Below are 22,532 nucleotides of genomic sequence, written 5' to 3' on the forward strand. Positions count from 1 at the left end.
CTTAAGCTGCATCTACACAGAGCTTTTGGACCCCTGAAGCAGACAATTTCCATCAAAACATGGCCATGTTGGGTCATTTGAGTCATCAATTTTTGATACTGCTGCAATAAAGCATTTTTTTGGAACTCTAGTCTCCTCAGTTTCATTTCCTGCATCATACCTGCTCTTGCTTCATGGCAGGAACCAAGGAAGTCAGAGGGTCTTAGCCTTATAACCTTGGGCAAGTCACATTGCACTCTTTAAGGGAATATCTTTAAATGAAATTAAACGCCTTCAGATTATTCAAAATGTTTCCATTAAACTTATAACAAATTCTAGAAAGTTTGATCATGTTACACCTCTTTTTAAAAAATGCACATTGGCTTCCAGTTATCTATCGGATAACATATAAACTTTGCTTGCTCACCTTCAAATCTCTTCTCAATAAAACGCCAGCATTTATATATAAATGCTTAATTCCATATAATCCAATTAGAGCTCTGAGATCAAATGAACAAAATTTATTAACTATTCCTTCACTTAAAATTATCAACACAAGACGGCAGTTTATTTTTTCGGTAACCGCTCCACAGACTTGGAACGCTCTTCCAATTTATTTACGAAAAGAGCAGGATCTGGGAAAATTCAAAAGTAATTTAAAAACATTTCTTTTTAAAGATGCCTTTGATATTTAATCTCTTAACCCCCAGGCCATAGATTTTATTGTATTAATATGCTTTTATTTCTTTCCCTCGTGTACCTTTCCTTTTTTTGTTCTGCTTTTCTATATTAAATTGTATTTCACATCCCCTTTTTTACCTTATGTTATGAATATGATGAGCTAATCTTTACCCTATTGTATTGTTCAAAGTTTGTATTGTATTGTTTCCCATTGAATGTATTTTAAATTGTTCATCGCTTAGAACTATGATTAAGCGATTAATCAAAAGAATCATTAAACTTGAAACTTGAAACATTGGCCTTCATTACCTCAGGTACAATCTCGATTATAAGTCTCCTGGGGATAAGGAAATAATCTGTGGCACCTGACTGTAATTTGCCCTAATCTATGATATAAAAAAGCAGGTAAATCAAAATAGAATTTCCATGAGCGTCAGAGCTTTTACTGTAGCGGACGGCAATAAAAACCCTAATGTGGCTTCATAAAGGGGGGGTAAACCTGCTAGCTTGCAAAATTGAAACTTTTCAGACAGAAATTCAAAGACCATACTTTGTTTAAAGCAAATTATATATCACTATTTATTACAAAATAAAGCAGTTGTATACTTTACAGCATTCATAAATTGAACCTGTAACATTTCAAAATAAATTATAAATCATTTGTTGATTGTCAAATTATTTTGAACTGCCTTCCCAACATATTACAAACGAAATACAAATATATTCTATCTTTGTAATCTTACATTCAAGTATTCCAATACAAAATAAACAACTGCATTTGTAAATTTTAAGAAAGCACACAGCCTTCTTAAATTCAAGTCACTTTATATGGATTTAAAGATGAAATCTGTTACTTACACCTTACAATTAAATTCTATGCTAAGAATACAATGCCTGTGTTGAAAAGTGGCTCACAGGCAATGATTAACATTCAAGTGTAATAGGCTGTTTAAATATTGAACAAATACTCATTTAGGTACATGCTTTCAGTTCTATTCAGCATATTCAGTCCAGCCATATGACTTAATATGTTATTCAGGCAGTGGCTCTTCTTTTATTTAAATAAAATACTTTAAAGAGCATCAATTATATACTGGCAATAACTGTATCAGAATGCAACTGATATAAACAATACATTGGATAAATGTTCATCAACAAAGAGACCAAGTTCCATGTTTCTCTATCTAAAGAAAGATTTCCATGCTTTTGTCTGCCATATTTATTTAAAGCTAAAGGTGCGTTTATTTTTTTGCTGAAATCAATCAGTATTACAGGCATTTAAAAAAAATATAGGCTTAGAAGATTTTGGAATACCCATTTGTGGATAGACTTTTACTTCTGTATTCTTGTTCTAGTGTTTGCACCAGATGAGAACACTAATATACACATCATGATGTCATTTATTTAAAGGCACTAAACTTAAGACACTGCACACTTGTAGCAGACATTTTTTTAATGTTAAGAAGCTCAAAAAATAACTTTTTCAGCCTTCAATAAAGATTTTCTTCAAAGGTTGCCATTATATCACTCTGCAGGTTCATATCAATGGTTCCTGCCATCTGAGGGACAGAAAAGGAAAGCAAAGTAAAGGTTTTAAAGTAGAAAAGTCAGCTCCTAATGCACACATTTGACACAACAAGACCAGATTTGGTATTTTGCTTGTTAAGGGCTTTGTTTTCTGACATAACTCAGTTAGTGGCATAATCTTCAAAAATAATTAGAAAGTTAAAGGGTAAAAACACAGAAACAGAGAAAAAAATGAAGGCAGATAAAGGCCTTATGGCATATTTAGTCTGTTTATCCATGCCATCTGCTATCCCTCCCATTCCCTTAGAGATTTAATGTACTTATTCTTAAAAAAAAAAAAAAAAGCATTAAAAAATGACGGACAGCTACCGCAGCTGTTCTGGTAGCGAATTTAAAAAAGCGAGTCATTCTCCCAAAAATGCTCATGCAGAGAGTAGCAAAGATTTGCTAAATTTGCATGTGCCCATTGCTGGTGATAGTGATGGGCACAAGCGCTGAGAAAAACACAAAAATTCCCCCCCCCCCCTAAAACAACCCCACAACAGTGGGAGAGATGTTCAAGCTCTCTGGCTGCCAACCGGAGGCTTTACATTATTACTATTATGTTTTATTGATGTTTGATTTGTTGTACTGTTTGTTATTCTGTTTGTGTATGTACTCTAGGACTCTAGGTAACTTGCCTTTCTCTAGGGATTGAAAACACAATATTGAAGCAACACTTCTTAGTTGGAGAATTCCCACACAGTTTAGAGGGAACTGTGCTGGGCATCTCAAACAACCCTCAGTGGCCCCCATACTGAAGGGACACATTTGGTGCTGCTCTTTGGCTAGTGGCAGTTGCCTTCCCTCCCTTCCTCCTGGGTTGAGTATAGCACCTCCAGATTTAACCAATCCTGACCAACATTGATGAACTGAGGACCCTATCCTGGATTTCAAGGTAAGCACAGCAAGTCTACTCTTACTAAGATAATTGATTAAAATAAATGGTGACATTTGATTTTTCAAATGTGCATACTGTTACAGATTGTTCTTTTTTATTTGTAGTTTAACAGGCTGATTTATATCTATAACCACTGTTGATAACACCCATACTATGCCCGTACATTATTTTGTTTTACATCTTAATGTCTCATCATCAAACAATCATTATAATAGTAATTCTCTTATAGCACATTCTTAGGGAAAATAGATAATCCTCAGCTGCAATATATAGAATTTAGCAACCATATAGACTGGAGGTGATGTCTTGGTGCAGAGTGGCGCTGTTTTGATGGCATTGGGCCGGTTTCTAGCTCATGGCCTGCATGTCAGTCGGAATCCCAGAGGAGGAGGATCTAAAACAAACCGGAGGAGCTACAATATATGGACAGCGACTCTGGAATTTAATTTTTAATTTTTTTGTAATATCATGTTTATTATTTAGTGATTGGGTAAGTTCTTGTATAGTTGCTTCCTGGAGCGTGAACATCGGGACCTCATGGTTCTCCGCCCTCTTAAGCTCTGGCGGTTTCAGCTTGTCTTTAATTCCCCAAGTTAATTTAACAGACATAGCCCGAATGGAACGTGCCGACAAGGTCCCCTACAAGTACCCCAGTGAAATGTACTTGCAATTGATGTAGGTATGAGCACCAAAAAGAGAAAGTTCAGGGGTTTGCAAAAGAATTCAAAGTGGCAGGGCCCAGAGCTGAAGAAAGGCATGTCCATTCAAGTGCTTGGCATCACATGACCCAGAATTGAAATTTAATGTAAGAGTATTTTATTTTCTTTAAGTTTTACTTTTTTGTTTTGTTTTAGTAAGGCTTGTTTTTAATATGTTAGGTTAGCTTTTATTTTGCAAGTCAATAAGAGGAGTTTGAACTGTATGCAGAAATGGTTAGGGGTCAATGAAGTGATGTGAAGAGAGGGGTAATGTGAGCATAGTGACACTGGTGGACTATAAGTTGTGCACTAGAATTTTGAATGGATTGAAGAGGAGAGATGGTTTAGTGGAAGACCTGTAAGAAGCAAGTTGTATAAGACTAGACAAGAGGTGAAAAGAGTGTGGGTAAGGCTTTTGGTGGTATGCTCAGAAGGTGTATGCAACTATAGAATATCCTAGTTCTTCTTAATGACTTTAGCTATTTCCATTCCAGACGAACAGAACTTCAATACACAAGTTTGAACATCATCTACCTCTTGATGATGAGAACTGGTGGTTAAAATAAATCATGATTACCATATCGTGCCCTCCTATAGGTCTTTTTAAATACACTTTAAGGATAACCACTCTTGTGCAAATTCAATGTTAAATATTTAGCAAAATCCTTGAATCTTTGATACTGGAACAATTCCATCTAATTCATAACAATTGTGGAAATGGTATACAATCTGTTTTAGTACTACTTTAAAGATCCATGACTAAATAACCTTGTTTGTGCCACTCAGATGCTCCCTCTAAATCAGGGGTGTCCAACCTGTGGTCCCGTGAAGTATGTTGAGCGGCCCCGGTCGAGAGCAATGCAGTGTTTTCCTCTGCTGCCCCCGGGTGTTTACCGTCTTGTCGGCTCCCTCCTCTGTCTTGCTGCAGCGTTTGCATGTTTGTGTGGCCCCAGAAGCATTTTTTTCGGCCAATGCAGCCCAGGGAAGCCAAAAGGTTGGACACCCCTGCTCTAAATTGATAAATCTGGAGACTTGCTTATAATTGAAGATGTAAATTACTTACCGCCTCTCTCCTACGGCGCTCTTGCTCTCTCATTTTAGCCAAGTCACGATCTTGCTGTATCTCTTGTACATGTTTTTCATTGCTCTCCTCTCCATTTTGAGATTCTTCTTCTTGAGTTCTCTTTGCAATGAATTCTGAAGTTGCTTCTTTATCATCTTCCCCATGGTCTCTGTAAAGAACTTCCATTTCTTTTCTTTATATAATATAAATGATTAAACAAAAAAGAGTCTATTCACTGTAGCTGAATTAGTAAAGTCATCCTATAAGAATCAACATTTCATTTTCAAATTCAAGCAATATTCTAGTGTAAATTTTAGGTTTTAGATTTCAGAAGATTTATTCAATATAAGTGTAGCAGGACCTCAAGAATTATCCCTCTGTATATAAACCAAGAATGATTCTGGATTCCTTGCTCCTAATGTGACCTGTAAATATGATAATGCAATAAAGGATGACCCACCTGTCCATCTTTGGGAAGTGGGTGTATCCTACTAAGAGTTTTGCAAGGAACTATTCGAGTTCCTATATTTCGGGAGCTAGAATAGTGTACAGGAGTCTTTTGCTACGAAATACAAGGACTTCAACTGCTGGGAACAGCAAAGATCTGACTTTCTTCAAGGCATGCCCCAATGCTCACAGGCTGTGGGAATAATGGTGCTTGCTAGGTGGCTTGTAAGCAGCTTTTTTAAAATTTGTTTATTTATAATTTTTCAAAAACATTACAAGAAACAAACTTCTTGTTAAAGCAATACAGCTGAATAAAGTTAAAATATAACATTAAATCAAAGATTTTAATATTTGAGGTAATTATAAACGCTTCCTTAGACCCCAGTTGTGGAGGGGGAGTTAAAGCCAGAATAAAGAGAAGTAACTTTCTTCAACATAAAGAAAACATGGAAAGGAAAGGCCTTAACGCAGGTTTGCTAAATATTCCTTTCACTGGTGTCAACTCCATCAAACTATCTTTTTCAGATCCAGAAAAGATTTTAGTTGATCTTGCAGAAAAAATACATATTTATGTTGAACATATTTCACTATATACTTACAAGGGTAAGCAGCTTTTTTGCTGTAACACAGGATTCAACAACCTGCAGGACTGAGATATTGCAGGTTGGCCTTAACGTGCATTAAATCCACTTAGCTTGCACTAACATTTTAAAGATGTGCTAACAAATAGAATGTGTGCTAACCAGTGCACATCCCTACTAAAAAGTTTGGTGACTTTGACAGAAGAGATTTTCTCCGAGTGTCTTACAGGGGCATTTTGAGGAGCTTCGGGTACCAGCAGCAGTAGCAGAAGGGAAAGTTTACCCAGAACACAGACATGGAAAGAAGAAGTACAAAGAATCTGTAGCAAGAATATTTTTTGCATGCTTTTTATTTTTCCATTTTGATTTATTGCATTTGTTAGTATGTGCTTGGTTCATTAGTGCATCTTAAAAAATTAGTAGGTGCTTTTACACCAGTTAACCTTCAAACTAATGCACATATAAGTCGATTAGCATACTTTAAAAAATTGTAGCATGTTAAAATATTTGTATAAAATTTATTTAAGAACATAAGACTTGCATACTGGGACAGACCGAATGTCCATCAAGCTCAGTATCCTGTTTCCAACAGTGGCCAACCCAGGTCCTAAGTTCCTACCTAGCTTACCTGTCAAACAAACAAATGTTTGAGCCAAAAAAATATCTAAAAATTGGGAAAAAGTCCAAACCAAACTAAAAAATGAACCAAAATGTTTGCCCTGTGCACATTCTCACTGCATATACTTCATTTTCTGGGTCTACACCTAATAATTCCCCCCCCACACACACACTTTTACTAAGTTGCAGTAGAGGTTTCTATTGCAGCCCGCAGTGCTAAATGCTCCAACACTCACAGAATTCCTATGAGCATTGGAGCCTTTAGTACCACGGCTTTGTAAAAGAGGGCCAAATATATTTTTCCATATAAAAGCATAAAAGCATTTTTCCATATAAAAGCATAATTACAGGACTTTAGGAAAATTCTTTGGGAGTTTTGTGAATCAGCCAGAGAAGGCCAAGGGGCTTTCTGCTTCTTCTATTCATCAGAACCCTTTGTGTTTTCTCTATCTGTATGTACTCTAAGGCAAAACCTCAAAAAGGAATAGATAAGCAAAAATACTATATATGTGGCATACAGGTCCTATACAAATATCCAGCGATGGCAGTTCAATGTCATGTTTTTATGTCAGAAAAATGCTAATAAAGATGCAGGCTTACTCTGAAAGAAGTACCTAAAATAAGTTAAACATATGCTCACTCAATTTACCAACAACCATAGCGTTTTACCAGAAAAGTAGGCCCGATCAACTTGGAATATTGCCAGCAGATGCTGAGAAAGTAAAGCCAATAAAGTTAATTAGTCCTGTGTCATTGTAAGAAATAAGAATCCCTTCTTCATATGTCGTATAGATTGTACCCAAGCAACCATGACTCTGTGTGTGTATGCATTTTTTTTTTTTTGGGGGGGGGGCACTTATAGTCTCTTCTCTACTATATTTTCTGAGGTGGACCTCCCATTCTGCTCTGGGACTTCTGCATCTGTTGTCAGCTGTAGAAACAATTTGCTGCAAGCACTAGGAAACTCCTTCCAGTTCTACACCACTATTGAGAGTACCCTTAAAACAAGCAATGCTCAACTACAGAGTAAAACTAAAAAGGAGTAAGGAGGAAGTGACTTCAGCACACTGAATGGCAGCCTGAACACGGAGCTCCGTGCTGGCCTAGCTACAAACTAAGCTATTCCTGCACCTGGAACCCGTTAAAAAATCATTCTTTTCTGCCCCTCCAATAGATAATTTTACTGAGGGTCACGGGCGATGCTTTCCAACTCAGGTTCCTGTGCGAAACTGCAAGATTTTGCTTTTCAGCTCAGGCAGCACTTACAGCCTCAAAGTGCCAGAGAATGCTGCGCCACAAATAGATCTTAATGGAGCCTCTTCTGAAGCATTGGAATTGATGCTTATGGAACCACTTGCAGAAATTCGCTTGTGGATGCAAGAAATTCATACAAATTTGGGTGTGATTCGATCGGAACTGGTATTGTTGGCAACAGACCTCCACTCAGAGATTAAAGACATTTGGAATCGAGTTGAGGAAGTTGAAACAAGTATGGAAGAACAACACGTGGCAGTGACAACTCTATGTTATACAGTGAAAGGAATACATGCTTCCCAGGCAGATAAATTGGAGGACTCAGAAACATAAACAGATAGTCCAACTTGCATTTCTGTGGCATCCTGGAAACACTGGACTATGCCAATGTGGAGAAAGTAGTGAATAAGTTGGTGGGCCACATTCTGGCAGAAAATGGAGTGCCCTTGGCATCTGACCTGATTAAGATTGACCGAGCCCACAGGGCTCTGGGTAAAAATAGATCCAATGTGTCCAAGGATATTACTGTCTGTTTTTTGGAGTTTAAATTAAAAGAAGGAGTCTTGACTAAAGCACGAACCATGGAAAATTTAACTTGGGATACTTACTCGGTGGAAATATATCAAGATTTGGCTGCAGCAACCATGAAGCGGAGATATGAGTTATGACCAGTTACTCAGCATCTGCAAGCTAATAATATCAAGTATAAGTGGAACTATCCATTTGCGCTCTCATTTTACTATCAAGGCAAATGTCATTCAGTCAAGACTTGCATGGAAGTCCAACAAATCCTGGATGGACTTGAAGGACTTATGGCATCACGAGAACCTGCACCAGTGCCCACCAAGAAACCTCGTCTCAAGTGGAATGAAGTGGAAGGAGGTAAAAAACGATTGACACACCAAAAATCAGATCTTCAGACACCATCTTCTTGAAACCTTCTTTGATACAAATGTTCGTAAGCTGGATAGCTGCTGGATTTGAGACTGCATGACTGAGTACTTTGCTAGGGCCGCCTGGGTGGTAGCCTTGGTAGTGGTAGGAAAATGGTTCCAGATGTGAGAACTTGATGAATGCAAGGCCTGATGCTACTGACTTCACTCTCTCCACTAGGCATGGCAGGGAAGTAACTGTTTTGGTTTTCTTCCTACCTGTGCCTTTTGTTTACGGGGAGTGTAATGGGAAGGGAGGGAGGAAAATTATTTTTGTCTTTTGTTGACTTTAGATGTGTTGTTACTATCCACCTTAAGAGTCATCTACAATATGGCATTTATATATGGGACAGATTGATAATCATGATTAAGAAACTGTGATGTTTAATTCATGTGATTACTTTACAATGGAGACTATTTGGATGTCTCTTTTTTTTTTTTTAATTCTTTATTCATTTTTAATCTTTCAACAAGTGTACAATAAAAGTGATACATAGATTTACAAACAACACTTGATAGATCTATCAAGATAATAACAAATGTATATGTATCTAAACCCTTCTCCCCCTTCCCTTTCCATACTATTTTCTTAATTGAATCAATCTTTTTCATATTTTCTTTTTACCTTTTTCTTCATTTATACAATCCCTCCCCTTTCCCCTCCATTCATAAGTTATGTTAAGAAAATGGTGTTTATTCATTACAAAACAATGTCAATGGCTCCCATATTTTATTAAACCTTTTATAATTTCCATTTTGTATTGCTATTGAACGTTCCATTTTGTATAGATGACAAAGTGAATTCCACCAGAAATTAAAGTTAAGCTTGCTGTGGTCCTTCCAATTGGTAGTGATATGTTGTATGGCAACTCCTGTCATAATCAATAAAAGTTTGTTATTACTTGCCGATATCTGACTCTTTTTTCTCATAGACATGCCAAATATCACAGTATCATAAGTTAATGCTACAGGATTTTCTAATAAAGAATTTATTTGATCCCAGATCGAATTCCAAAAGGCTAATATATAGGGACAAAAAAATAAAAGATGATCCAAAGTCCCTACATCAAGCTTACAATGCCAGCATCTATTAGACAATGAACTATTTAATTTTTGTAATCTAACAGGGGTCCAAAATGCTCTATGCAAAAGAAAAAACCAAGTTTGTCTCATAGATGCTGACAGTGTACATCTTATTCTCTTAATGTCTCTTAATGTCCAAGGCCTCAACTCTCCACAAAAGCGCCACTCCTTATTTAGAGAAATGCTACGTTCAAAAGTCGATATATGTTTTATACAAGAGGCACACCTGCTCCCCTCGGGAGAACATTTTCTTTCACACAAGAAATTATCAGAGAATATATTTAGCGACTATTATATGCTCCAAAAGAAAGTTCATGGGGTGGGAATTTTGCTGTCTAACTTACTGAACTGGCAGATCCTAAAGGCAGTTAAAGATAGAGAGGGTAGATACATTCTTTTTGGCAATTATGCAGAGAACTTCTGTATATACCCTACTGAACATTTTTGCCCCTAATGATCATAGGAAAGAATTCTATGAAAAACTATCAGAGATTTTGTTGAGGCACTCTCAGGGCCATATTCTGGTGGGTGGAGATTTTAATTTGACCCTGGATCCTACTCTTGATAATTCTGAGTTCAGCCCCTTATGCCCGGGTGGAAAGGAGGGCCCTAAGTGACTTTCTCAAAGAATGGAGATTGCTTGATTTTTGGAGATAACTCCATCCTACAGCGAGGGACTATACTTATTACTCCTCAGTACATCAAACATATTCCCGTATTGATATGTGGTTGGGTGCAGTGAAATTATTTCGTAAAGTGCATTCAGCGGATATTGGCCGGAAAACTTGGTCAGATCACGTCCCCATATTGGTTGCTATGCACCCACAAGAGGTTTGGATTGGGAACAGATATTGGAGGTTTCCAGACATACTGTTGAACACTCTGAACCATGTGGACTATACAGGTAAACAAATCTTACAATATCTGAAATTTAATGATACACCAGAGATCTCCCTAGTAACCCTATGGGAAGGCCTGAAAATAGTTCTGAGATAAGCCATAATAGCTCTACAGGCTCATGTTCGTAAAGATAAATCTTATAGAGAGGACCAGCTTAGAGATCGGCTGGCCACCTTGCAAAGGGATAAGAAACAAGGACTTCAAACCCCAACCTTAGACCAGGCCCTACTTGTTACCTAACTCCAGCTTCATGATCTAGAGTTGGAAGATATCCAGCATTAAGCTTAACCTTACACAACAATATTTTTTTTAATTTGGCAACCGATCTAGTAGGCTGCTGGCCCACCAGTTGCACAAGCAGCACCTCCGTAATCATATATTTAAGATTGAATCTCATGAAGGGAGACTGTTAACAGCTCTAGGCGGAAGCTATATATTCTGAGTTTATTAAGTTTTTTTCAAGAACTATATCAAGCTGATGCGCTTCCCTCAGAGGAGAATCTGTCGGTTCCTTCACAAAGCTCAGTTACCTTCTATAACTGAATCTGAAGCACAAGCACTGGAACAACCCATTACTGGTTCCGACATTTTATTATTCATCAAGGACCTGCCCCTGGGTAAGTCACCTGGCCTTGACGGTTTCACTAATAAATTCTACAAGACCATTCCTGGCAAGGGTGTATAATGATATCGCGGTTAACACCGTACTACCACATTCCTGGCACTTGGTGGAGGTCTCTGATTTTGAAACTGGGGAAAGACCCCACGAGTTGTTCATCATACAGGCCTATATCGCTTATAAAATTTTCACCAAAATATTAGCCAATCGACTTCAAATAGTACTTCCCTGCCTAGTACATATTGATCAATCTGGTTTTATCCAGGGTAGGCAAACTCAAGATAATATAAGGCACATTCTACATATCATATCTGAGGCAGGCAATTCTGAAGAGTCCACTCTGCTGCTAGCAGTAGATGTGGAAAAAGCTTTTGATAGAGATAGCTGGCCATTCTTGTTTGCGGTCTTTGATAAGATAGGTCTCTCTTCTAGGTATATTGGCTGGGTCCATTCCCTTTATAATCAGCCTCTGGCTTGTCTCTTGGTTAATGGCAGCTACACTTCAGAATTTGAATTATATCGAGGGACCAGACAGGGCTGCTATTTTCCTTATCTACAGAACCCTTGGCACAGAGGGTGCACGCTCATTCTAGGATCACTGGTATATGTTGCGGGGGAATTTGTGGATGATGTATTGCCTATAATCACCCAGCCTGAAGTATCACTGTGGCAACTCGAATCTCTGCTTCGGGCATATGGGATTCGGGGTCAATATGCTAAAATCCGAAATTCTGAATTTGACATTATCACCGCCCGAAGTAACACAATTGAAACAGATTTATCCATTTACCTGGGCAAATGAGACAATTCATTACCTTGGGATTAATATCCCCCAAAATATAGATCAGCTTTATGCTTGTAACTTTCCAGGGTGCCTCCGAGATCTCATTTCCTTATTGGAAGATTGGGGTGCCCTCTCGCATTTGTGGCTAGGGAGAATAGTAGCCATAAAAATGGTCTTGTTACTGAAGCTTCTGCATCTGTTTTTGTCCCTTCCTTTAGATTTACCACATTCCTTTTTTCATGATTTAAATAAGAAAGTCTTTTACTATATTTGGCAGAAAAAACCACCATGAATGAAGTGTCAAAGACTGTGGCAATCGAAAAGTCAGGGTGGTATGGGAGTACCCAACTTTGAGCATTACCATCAAGCAATGAAACTCCAAATTATGCTGGCTGGGATAACCAGGATGCCGAAACTGTTGTGCAAATGGAACAATGGTTATTACCTTCAGTGCCCCTCTGGACCATCCCAGGGTTGCCCTACCAACAGTTTCTGGCTTTAACATCTAGGGCAACTCTGCTTCCCCACTATCCTCTGCAGACCCAGTATCAGATTCATCAAACATGGTTCCCTGAACATCAATATTTTGGTCTCACAGCTATTTTATATACTCCAGGACTGCAGACCGATAGCTCCTGGCCTGTTTTCTTATGCTGGGTGAAAGCCTCATAAGAACATAAGAAGTTGCCTCCGCTGAGGCAGACCAGAGGTCCATCTCGCCCAGCAGTCCGCTCTCGTGGCGGCCCACTGCCTGAACAGTGGTCTCTGACTAATTTTACCATTTACCTCTAATCCTATCCCTATAACTTTACCTCTTCTCTTATCTGTACCCCTCAATCCCTTTGTCCTCCAGGTACCTATCCAGACCTTCTTTGAAGCCCTGTAGCGTGCTTCTGCTTATCACATCCTCCGGTAGCGCATTCCATGTATCCACCACCCTCTGGGTGAAAAAGAACTTCCTGGCGTTTGTTCTAAACCTCTCCCCTTTCAATTTCTCTGAGTGTCCCCTTGTGCTTGTGGTTTCCCATAGTTTGAAAAATCTGTCCCTATCCACTTTTTCTATGCCCTTCATGATCTTGAAGGTTTCTATCATGTCTCCTCTAAGTCGTCGCTTTTCCAGCGAGAAAAGCCCCAGCTTTTTCAGTCTGTCAGTATATGAGAGGTCCCCCATACCCTTTATTAGCTTAGTTGCTCTTCTCTGGACTCTCTCAAGTACCGCCATGTCCTTCTTGAGGTACGGCGACCAGTACTGGACACAGTACTCCAAGTGCGGGCGCACCATTGCACGATACAGTGGCAGGATGACTTCCTTCGTCCTGGTCGTGATACCTTTCTTAATGATACCCAACATTTTGTTCGCTTTCCTTGAGGCTGTGGCGCACTGCGCCGACGCCTTCAATGTTGTGTCTACCATCACTCCCAGGTCTCTTTCAAGGTTGCTCACCCCTAGCGGTGACCTCCCCATCTTTTAAGTGAACATCGGGTTCTTTTTCCCAACATGCATGACCTTGCATTTCCCTATGTTGAAGCTCATTTGCCATTTTTTGGCCCACTCTTCCAGCGTTGTCAGATCTTTTTGGAGGTCTTCGCAGTCCTCCATGGTTTTGACTCTTATGTACCTTAGGCCAGCTTTGGAATAATCAGCCAAGAAGAAACCGATAACGTGGAAGACATGTGGTCGACTTTGAAAGCAACCATACAAGAAGCAACAAACCGCTATGTAAAATCAGTAAGTAAATGGCGAAGGAACAAGAAGCCACAGTGGTTTACTGCGGAGATCTCAGACCTGATCAAGGAGAAGAAAAATGCATTCATCTCTTACAAACAATCAGGGAAGCAGGACTCTAGAACAGACTACCTGGCCAAATCAAAAGCCGTCAAAACAGCAGTCAGGGAGGCTAAATTCCTCATGGAGGAGTCTCTAGCAAAGAACATCCAGAAGGGAGATAAATCCTTCTTCAGGCGATGACGCCAAACTGAGTAATGTAGTGGGCAAATGCACAACAGACGAAGATTCAGTGCCCGACAACATGATGCACGACCTACTCCTACTGGAGCGATGGTCTAGGACAGTGTTTTTCAACCTTTTTTGGGCAAAGGCACACTTGTTTCATGAAAAAAATCACGAGGCACACCACCATTAGAAAATGTTAAAAAATTTAACTCTCTGCCTATATTGACTATATATAAAGTAATTCTCTTGAATAGGAATCAAATAAACACAAAGAAAGTATTTTATAATTACTTTATTATGAAATAAAAATTATAAAATACTTTATTCAGTGCGAAACCTGGGCCTGTTTGGCTGAACACAAAGCTGATATTCTGGCTGGAATCGAAGAAAGACACACACGTAGCTCTTCGTCAACAGCTCTCAGTCTCTCTCTGTATTTGGTTTTTATAGCATACAAAAATAGACAAATATACCCTCCATCCTTTTTATTAAACCACAATAGCAGTTTTTAGCGCAGGGAGCTGCGCTGAATGTCCAGCGCTGCTCTTGACGCTCATAGGCTCCCTGCGCTAAAAACCACTATTGCGGTTTAGTAAAAGGTGACCATATTGTAAAATATAGACAGCAGATATAAATTCAGAACTGTGCATAGTAAGTGAAGGGAAGTTTTCATCTCTGGGAATTTACCCAGTTAACTATTAAGTTATTTGGGCAAATTCCTTTGAAAACTGTGGTAATACTGCCTCCACTTTGCTAAATTTAAAATAAAATCATTTTTCCTACCTTGTCTGGTGATTTCATGAGTCTCTGGTTGCACTTTCTTCTTCTGACTGTGCATCCAATCTTTCTTCCCTTCTATCAGCCTGTATGCTTTCTCTCCTCCACACCTCATTCCCTCCCCCAACTTTTTCTTCCTCTCTCCCTGACCTTTCTTTCTTTCTTTCTGTTTCTCTTCTTTCCTTCTGTTTCCCTGCCTGCCCCCTTTCTTTCTTTCTCCCTGCCGTTCCCCAAGCCACTGCCACTGCTGCTGCCATCGGGGAACAGGACCCACCAATGGATAACAGGCCCCAAAGCCGACGCCGACGCATGCTCTCCCTGACGTCAATTATGCAATCGGAGAGGAAGTTCCGCCCAGCCAGGCAGCGATTGGCTGGCCCGAACTTCCTCTCCGACTGCAGAATTGACGTCGGGGAGAAGAAGACTTATCGGCTCGATAGATTAGATCGCCAAGACAAAGTGAGTCCTGGGTGATCGACTCACTTTGCCTTGGCGAGCTACTGGCGCCCCTGCCTCGGGCCCCCTGTCAGCTCCGGGCCCGGCGGCCCTGCGGCACACCAGGCAACATCTCGCGGCACACTAGTGTGCCGCAGAACAGCGGTTGAAAAACACTGGTCTAGGCAACTTAACTTCAATGCCAAAAAATGCAAAGTTATGCACCTGGGCAGCCAGAATCCATGCAAGTCTTATACCCTTAATGGCGAGATCCTAGCAAAAACGGTAGCAGAACGAGACTTGGGGGTAATCGTCAGTGAGGACATGAAGTCTGCCAATCAAGTGGAGCAGGCTTCGTCCAAGGCAAGACAAATCATGGGCTGCATACGAAGGGGTTTCGTCAGTCGTAAGGCGAAAGTCATTATGCCATTGTATAGATCCATGGTGAGGCCCCACCTGGAATACTGTGTGCAATTCTGGAGGCCGCATTATCGCAAGGATGTGCTGAGACTGGAGTCGGTGCAAAGAATGGCCACCCGGATGGTCTCGGGACTCAAGGATCTACCATACGAAAAACGGCTTGACAAATTACAGCTATACTCGCTCGAGGAGCGCAGAGAGAGGGGGGACATGATCGAGACGTTCAAGTATCTTACGGGCCGCATCGAGGCGGAGGAAGATATCTTCTTTTTCAAGGGTCCCACGACAACAAGAGGGCATCCGTTGAAAATCAGGGGCGGGAAACTACGAGGTGACACCAGGAAATTCTTTTTCACTGAAAGAGTGGTTGATCGCTGGAATAGTCTTCCACTACAGGTGATTGAGGCCAGCAGCGTGCCTGATTTTAAGGCCAAATGGGATCGGCACATGGGATCTATTCACAGGGCAAAGGTAAGGGAAGGGACATTAAGGTGGGCAGACTAGATGGGCCGTGGGCCCTTATCTGCCGTCTATTTCTATGTTTCTATGTTTCTGCAGGAAGAATATGATTTATTAAATTTTGAGTCATTCTATTACAAACAACTTAGAGATTTGTTGTACAAAAAGGCCAAAGAGAAGCTGTCTCTCCCACTCACTCACCTAGACAGGCTTTACAAAAACCTCCACAGAATGGATCAGTATCTTTATTGTATAGAGCGTTGTTGGAGCGAACTAACCCAATAACATGTTATACAGATAAATGGGATTGACTCTTTCCTTCTGAGGCATGGAAACATAGCTTTAAAGCTTTGTTGTGAAAATCATTAGCTAGTAATATGAATGAAAATTGGCATAAAACACTTTATAGATGGTACTATACATCTCAACGCTTATACGGAATATATAGCATGACTAGCTCTTTATGTTGGAGGAATTGTAATGAGGTGGGCAATTTTTATCATATCTGGTGGACTTGCCCAGTGATACAACACTTTTGGGTTTGCCTACTTCATGTTCTTACATTAACATTGGGAGATTTATACCCCTCAGACCCTAAGTATTGTATAGTGCACAGGTGACCCCCCACATATTTCCAAAAATAAACATATATTGGCATGTCACATGTTTGCAGCTGGTAAGATGTTGATAGCAGCACACTGGAAGAAAAATTATGCACTTTCACTGATTCAGTTGTTGAGGAAACTTGATTTTAATTGTTTGATGATGAAACTTTCAGCTTTGCAACATGGCCGAATTCATCTCTTTCATAAGCTGTGGGACATTTACCTGCGATGGAGAGAGACCTCACCATCACTTTCTGTGTGACCAGAGATGGACATTTTTCTGTGCCCTTTCATTCAAATTTTTTTTATTAGATGCTCTGTAATATGGCTCACTTACTACTGCCAGAATGCTTTGTAATTATTTTTGAGAGGGACCCATGGGGCAAGGGGAGGGCTTATGTTGGGGGGCTATATAGGGAGAGAGAACAGTTGCTACTATGTTGGTTTGCTGTGCTGTAATTGTATTGCCTGATTGTTTGTCCTTCTGTATTTTGCTGTTTTTGGTAAAATAAAACTGAAAAAAAAACCCAAAAAGGAGTAGTCAATGAAGCAGCTTAGAATCAAACTTTTTCCCCTTTATCCTTTCCTCTGTAATAATTTAAGAATAGGGAATTTGTTTTACCAAACCTTTTTTAATTCTCTGCACTTGACAGATTCACAGATGCCATTAGTGTTTAACTTCTTGTAGCTTTTGACACTGGCAGCAGATTAAATTTTGAAATATTCTTATTTTCAGAAGGATGAAACTAGAATGTTTGGAAATCAGGAAATGAGAGCCCTTTCCATTACATCTTTAAAGGGTTATGTGGCATTACAAACCTTTGTTTTTCCTGATGCACGGTTTGTGGTTCCTGGTCAGCTTTCTCTGTGTGTAGCCTCTTTAATTCCTGAGCTTTAAAAACCTTTTCTCGTTCTTTTTCTATTGCAGCTTTTCTAAATTGTTGAAAGCTGTCATTAGATGATTTTACAGTAGATGGAATAGTAGGAATCATTTTACCTAGACTTGCCCAGGAGGCAGCATTCTTAATCTTTATATCCTAAAGGAAAGGGAAAAATGAAAATAAATTCATAGCTATGCAATGTTTTTCTTTTTTTACATGCCAGAAATTAAAATACTTCACCTTCTGCAGGTCAACCAGGGCTACATTTTCAAAATGGGTCAAGTGCCCAAGTTAGTCAGCTAGGTTAAAATGCCATTTAAATTTCAACTTAGCTGGCTAGGTAGCAGCTAAAAATTCTCCAAAATCTAGCCTGCTAGATTTAGCTTCACAAACTTAGTGCTCATATTTAGATGGCTGAAATTAGATCACCAGCTAGTTAGTTCTTTGCCCAGTTCTGCATTAAAAAAACCCTCTTTGGCAATTATACCTGGCTGCTTAGTTTCACTAAGTAGGGGGAAATTTTTGAGCCCTGGATATTTAATCATTTAACTACATAGTTAGGTGCTAAATCCTTTTGAACATCGATCCCTTCATAACTTAAGTTCAACTCTGTCAGTACCAGATAAAACCATGAACTGTTATAAAGAAAAAAATTACTGAACACACAGACAAACATAGGGATCCTTTTACAAAGGTGCACTAGCGTTTTTAGCGCACGTACCAGATTAGCGCGGGCTATAACGTGTACTACCCGAAAAACTACCGCCTGCTGAAGAGGAGGCGGTAGCAGCTAGCGCACACTATTCTGCGCATTAAGGTCCTAACGCACTTTTGTAAAAGGAGCCCATAGTTTAATGGGACAAAGTCAACATGGTTTCATCCAAGGAAGTCTTGCTGCACCACTCTCTACATTTCTTTTGAAGACATGAATAAGCATAAGGATAAAGGGGAGCTTGTTGATGTCATGTACAGTGGCGTCGTAAGGGGGGGTGCAGGGGTTCAGACTGTTCCGGGCGCTATGTCGATGGAGGCGCTGGCACCTCTCCGCCCCGCTACACCATGCCCCACTCGCGCCATCCCTTCCCCACCCCGTATCTCTGTAGATCTTCGCTAGCACAAGCAATTTCTGCCTGTTATTTGCGCCAGCCTGGTTCCCCTCTGAATCACTTCTGGGTCACTGGGCCAAGAAGTGATGTAGGAGGGAAATCCAACGCTAGTGCAAGGAGCATGCTGGAGAAGCCACTCTTACTGGCAAAGATTTAGAGGTATGGGGGGTGGGGAGGGAAAGCGTGAGTGTGGAGTGGGGGGGGGGGCGGGAAGGAGCGGGTGGGCGTAGAAGGAACGCGGATGTGGAGAGGAGGATGGGGGAGGGCACTACCACCCCTGGCGCCTCCTGCCCTTAATACGCCACTGGTTATGTATATAGATTTTCAGAAAGCTTCTGACAAAGTCCCTCATGAGACTCCTGAGAAAATGAAAAAGCCATGGGATAGGAGGCTAAATTCTGTGGTGGATTGGAAGCTGGTTAAAAGATAGAAAATAGAAAGGAAGGATTAAATGGAGAATTCTCTCAATGGAGGAGGGTGAAGAGTTGAGTGATGCAAAGGTCTGTACTGGGACTGGTGCTTTTTAATATATTTATAAATGATCTGGAAATGGGAATGGTGAATGAGGATTAAATTTGCAGTTGACAAAATTATTCAAAGCTGTGAAACTGCCTGTGGACTAACTGGCATTACAGGAGGACTTTGAGAGGCTTGAATACTGGGCATCCAAATGGCAAATGAAATTTAATGTGAATAAATACAGAGTGAGGCACATTAGGAAGAAAACTCAAATTATAGCTACAGGATGCTAGGTTCTACATTAGGAAGCGTTACCAAGGAAAAGGATTTAGAGGTCATTGTGGACACTATGGGCTCCTTTTACTATCTGCACTAGACCTTAATGCCAGCATTAAGCAGGTGTTAGTTCTAGCCGCGTAGCGTGGGTTTAGCGCGCATTAAAATCCTGCGTACGCTAAAAAAGCTATTGCAGCTTAGTAAAAGGAGCCCTGTGTTAAAATCTTCTGCTTAGTAGGTGGTGGCAGGGGCCAAAGTTCACACTGATTGTTAGGAATTATTATGAAAGGAATAGATAATAAATCTTTGTATCACTCCATGGTGACACTGTACCTGTATTGTGTGCAATTTTGGTTAAACAAAAAGAGAAAGAAGCTTACTTATAGACCATAGACTTTCATTGAAAGATTCCTCAGATATGATGGATACTAACCCATAGACTTTTTATGGCATTTGATTATTTGTATTAATAAAGTAACTATTTGGTTGTTTAAGGACATCTCGTTTGCCTCTTTTTGTTTGGTTGTAGTGCAATTTTGGTTGCCACATCACAAAAAAAGATATATTGGAACTGGAAAAGGTACAGAGAGAGGCAACTAAAATAATTAATGGAAATAGGAGGACTATTATATGAGGAAATGCTAAAGAAGTTAGGGTTCTTCAGCTTGGAGCAGAGACAGCTGAAGAGAGAGATGACATGAATCTATAAAATCCTGAATGGAGTGAAACAGGCAAACATGAAATCAATTGTTTACTGTTTCAGAAAGTACAACGACTAGGGCACACTCTATGAAGTTACACAATTTATACATTTAAAACAAACAAGAGAAAATATTTTTTTCACTCAACCTATACTTTAGCTCTGGAACTCAATGCCAGAGCAAGTGGTACAAACAGTTACAGTTTGGGACAGAAGATTTATTAAATAAATAAATGGGTTTAACCAAGGTTTGGATAAATTCCTGGAGGAAAAGTCAAGAAGCTGCTATTAAGGAAGACCTAGGGAAAGTCATTGCTTATCCTTGGGATTAAGAAGCATGGAATCTTGACACTTTTGGGAATTCTGCAAGGTACTTATAACCTGGTCAGTACTGGAAACAGGATACTGGGCTAGATGTACTCTTAGTTTGACTCAGCAGGGCACGTTCTGGAATAATCTGGTTGGACAACTGAGAATGAATAATAACTTTCAGAGTTTTAAAAAAAATTATTAAAATCATCTCTTTTTATAGAAGCTATTTAAGTGATTAAGAAGCAGTAAATGAAGGAATGAAGTGATTAATGGAAATGCTATTTGCATATTGTTTGGTTTTATTGTGTTTTATACTGGGTTTTTTTAAGTGTTTTTCTTATGATTATGTTTGGTGTTTTTTTTTTTTCTATAATCCGCTTAGGTATAAGCGAAATATAATTTTAAAAATAAATATAATAATTAAATTGTTGAGATGGAGGGTTTTGCAGAAACAAATACCTATGAATTCTCAAAGAGATGGAGAAAATAAGGGTGGCCAATACAAGTTCCTTACTATATGTTTTAAAAAATTATACAGAAAATACTGAGCTGTTTAAATTGTTAAAGAACCAGATACTATCCATATAATTGTGAGCTAGGTTTGGGACAGGATGAAGGCAGCCCTAGAAATTATTCATTTAGTATTAATATTCAACCACTAAATAGATAAGTTATTTATTGTTTTATTAACTAAATGGACTGTACTGGTCCAGTCACTGCAGTACATTCTTATTCCGTGCCATTAACTATATGGAGAACAGTGCTGAATATGAGAGAACAATTCATAGGAAGTCAATTCATAGAACGACAACTGGTAGGACGACAATTGGTAGGATGCATGAAATCCCTTCCAATTGTCATTTTACGAACTGTCTTCTTGGCTGCAGGATTACCTCTTATATGTGCTACAGAGGGGTCCCATGGAAACTCTTCATGATGCCACAGACAGCTGCGCTAACCTGGAATGGGGCTGCTAACAGGAGTACCAAAGAGCCCTTTCTTCTGACATCAGAGGGAAGGCATTCTTCAGAGCCTATGAGAAAAAACACTTCTTTCCGTGCCACCAACTGCTTCTTCACCAGGGCTGTTGACAGGAGGAAGGGAGAACACCGCCAACTGTTTCTTCAATGGGGCCGCCGACGGGAGTGAAGGCAAGTGCCGGCAGAGTATTGCTTCTTCAATGAGGCTGCCGACGGGAGGAAGGGAGGGGAGGCAAATGCCAGAGACAACTTCTTTGCTGACAGTGCAGCTGCAAGCTGCAAAAAAAGAACTGATAAGGGGGAGTTGCCAGGCCAGAGGGGAGGTGGGAAGGGGAGGCAGGGAGTACCGGGGAGTCCGCGGTGCAGCTGTAAGCTGCAAAAAAAGAACAAAAGAGGAAGCCAAGCCAGCCAGGTTATGTTTCCTACCAATTGTCTTCCTACCAACTGTTGTAGATCTGCTGAATATATATATTAAAGGAAATGTCAGTGCCACTATCAGCACAGGATGAAAATTTGCACCATGTTGTCTGAGTTGATATCTGAAGAAAATGTTAAGAAATAACAGTGGAAGATACACATAAACAAGGCTTTAAACTGAAAGAATTGCACCCAAGATGATGATGAAGCCTGCTCATAACATATACAATCACTAACTTTAATTTCCTCTGATTTTTTGAGAACAGGTTATGTGAACTGATTGGTTAATGTTGCTTCCATTTGGAAAGGGGGGTGAGGAGGGGAAAAACTGGCCCAGGTTAATATTCAGCCTAACATGAAAAATTTTGAAGTCACTAGTAAAAGAGGAAACAACGGATTACCTCAGATGAAAAACAGCTGAGACACGGTGTGATAAATTCAGGAAAAATTGGTTCTGAATTGTCTGATCATTTCAACTTCAAAAGTTTTATATTTCTGGATTCTTTTGAATTTTTCTTTGTATGATAATCAAAAGGATATTGATGCAGTGGTCTGGTCTAAAAAAACATTCCACCACAGAGACATTACAATGGTCTGCTTTGTGGCATGTGATATTATGTCTGTGTAAGTTGATTCTGGTCTCAG

General features: G+C 39.7%; 1 protein-coding gene across 20 annotated transcripts in view; it reads right to left on the reverse strand.

Annotated features, from left to right (window-relative positions):
* Nucleotides 1-1,224: 1,224 nt before the first annotated feature.
* Nucleotides 1,225-22,532, reverse strand: part of BRDT (bromodomain testis associated) — a 244,221-nt gene continuing 222,913 nt past the window's right edge. For 17 of the 20 annotated variants that reach the window (XR_004536616.1, XR_004536631.1, XR_004536629.1 and 14 more), the window contains 2 exons: nt 21,384-22,009; nt 17,720-17,793 (listed from right to left, as the gene is read on the reverse strand). Coding sequence is in view for 1 of the 20 variants with exons in the window: in XM_033916331.1 (XP_033772222.1) it covers nt 2,151-2,219; nt 4,889-5,081; nt 17,576-17,793 (480 nt within the window). In the remaining 19 variants the exon portion in view is untranslated. Of the gene's footprint in view, nt 2,220-4,888; nt 5,082-17,575; nt 17,794-21,383; nt 22,010-22,532 lie in introns of those variants that run through there. The other 3 variants (XR_004536619.1, XR_004536623.1, XM_033916331.1) reach the window with 2 other exon arrangements.

This window comes from Geotrypetes seraphini, chromosome 12, assembly GCF_902459505.1.
Source record: "Geotrypetes seraphini chromosome 12, aGeoSer1.1, whole genome shotgun sequence".
Classification (NCBI taxonomy): domain Eukaryota; kingdom Metazoa; phylum Chordata; class Amphibia; order Gymnophiona; family Dermophiidae; genus Geotrypetes; species Geotrypetes seraphini.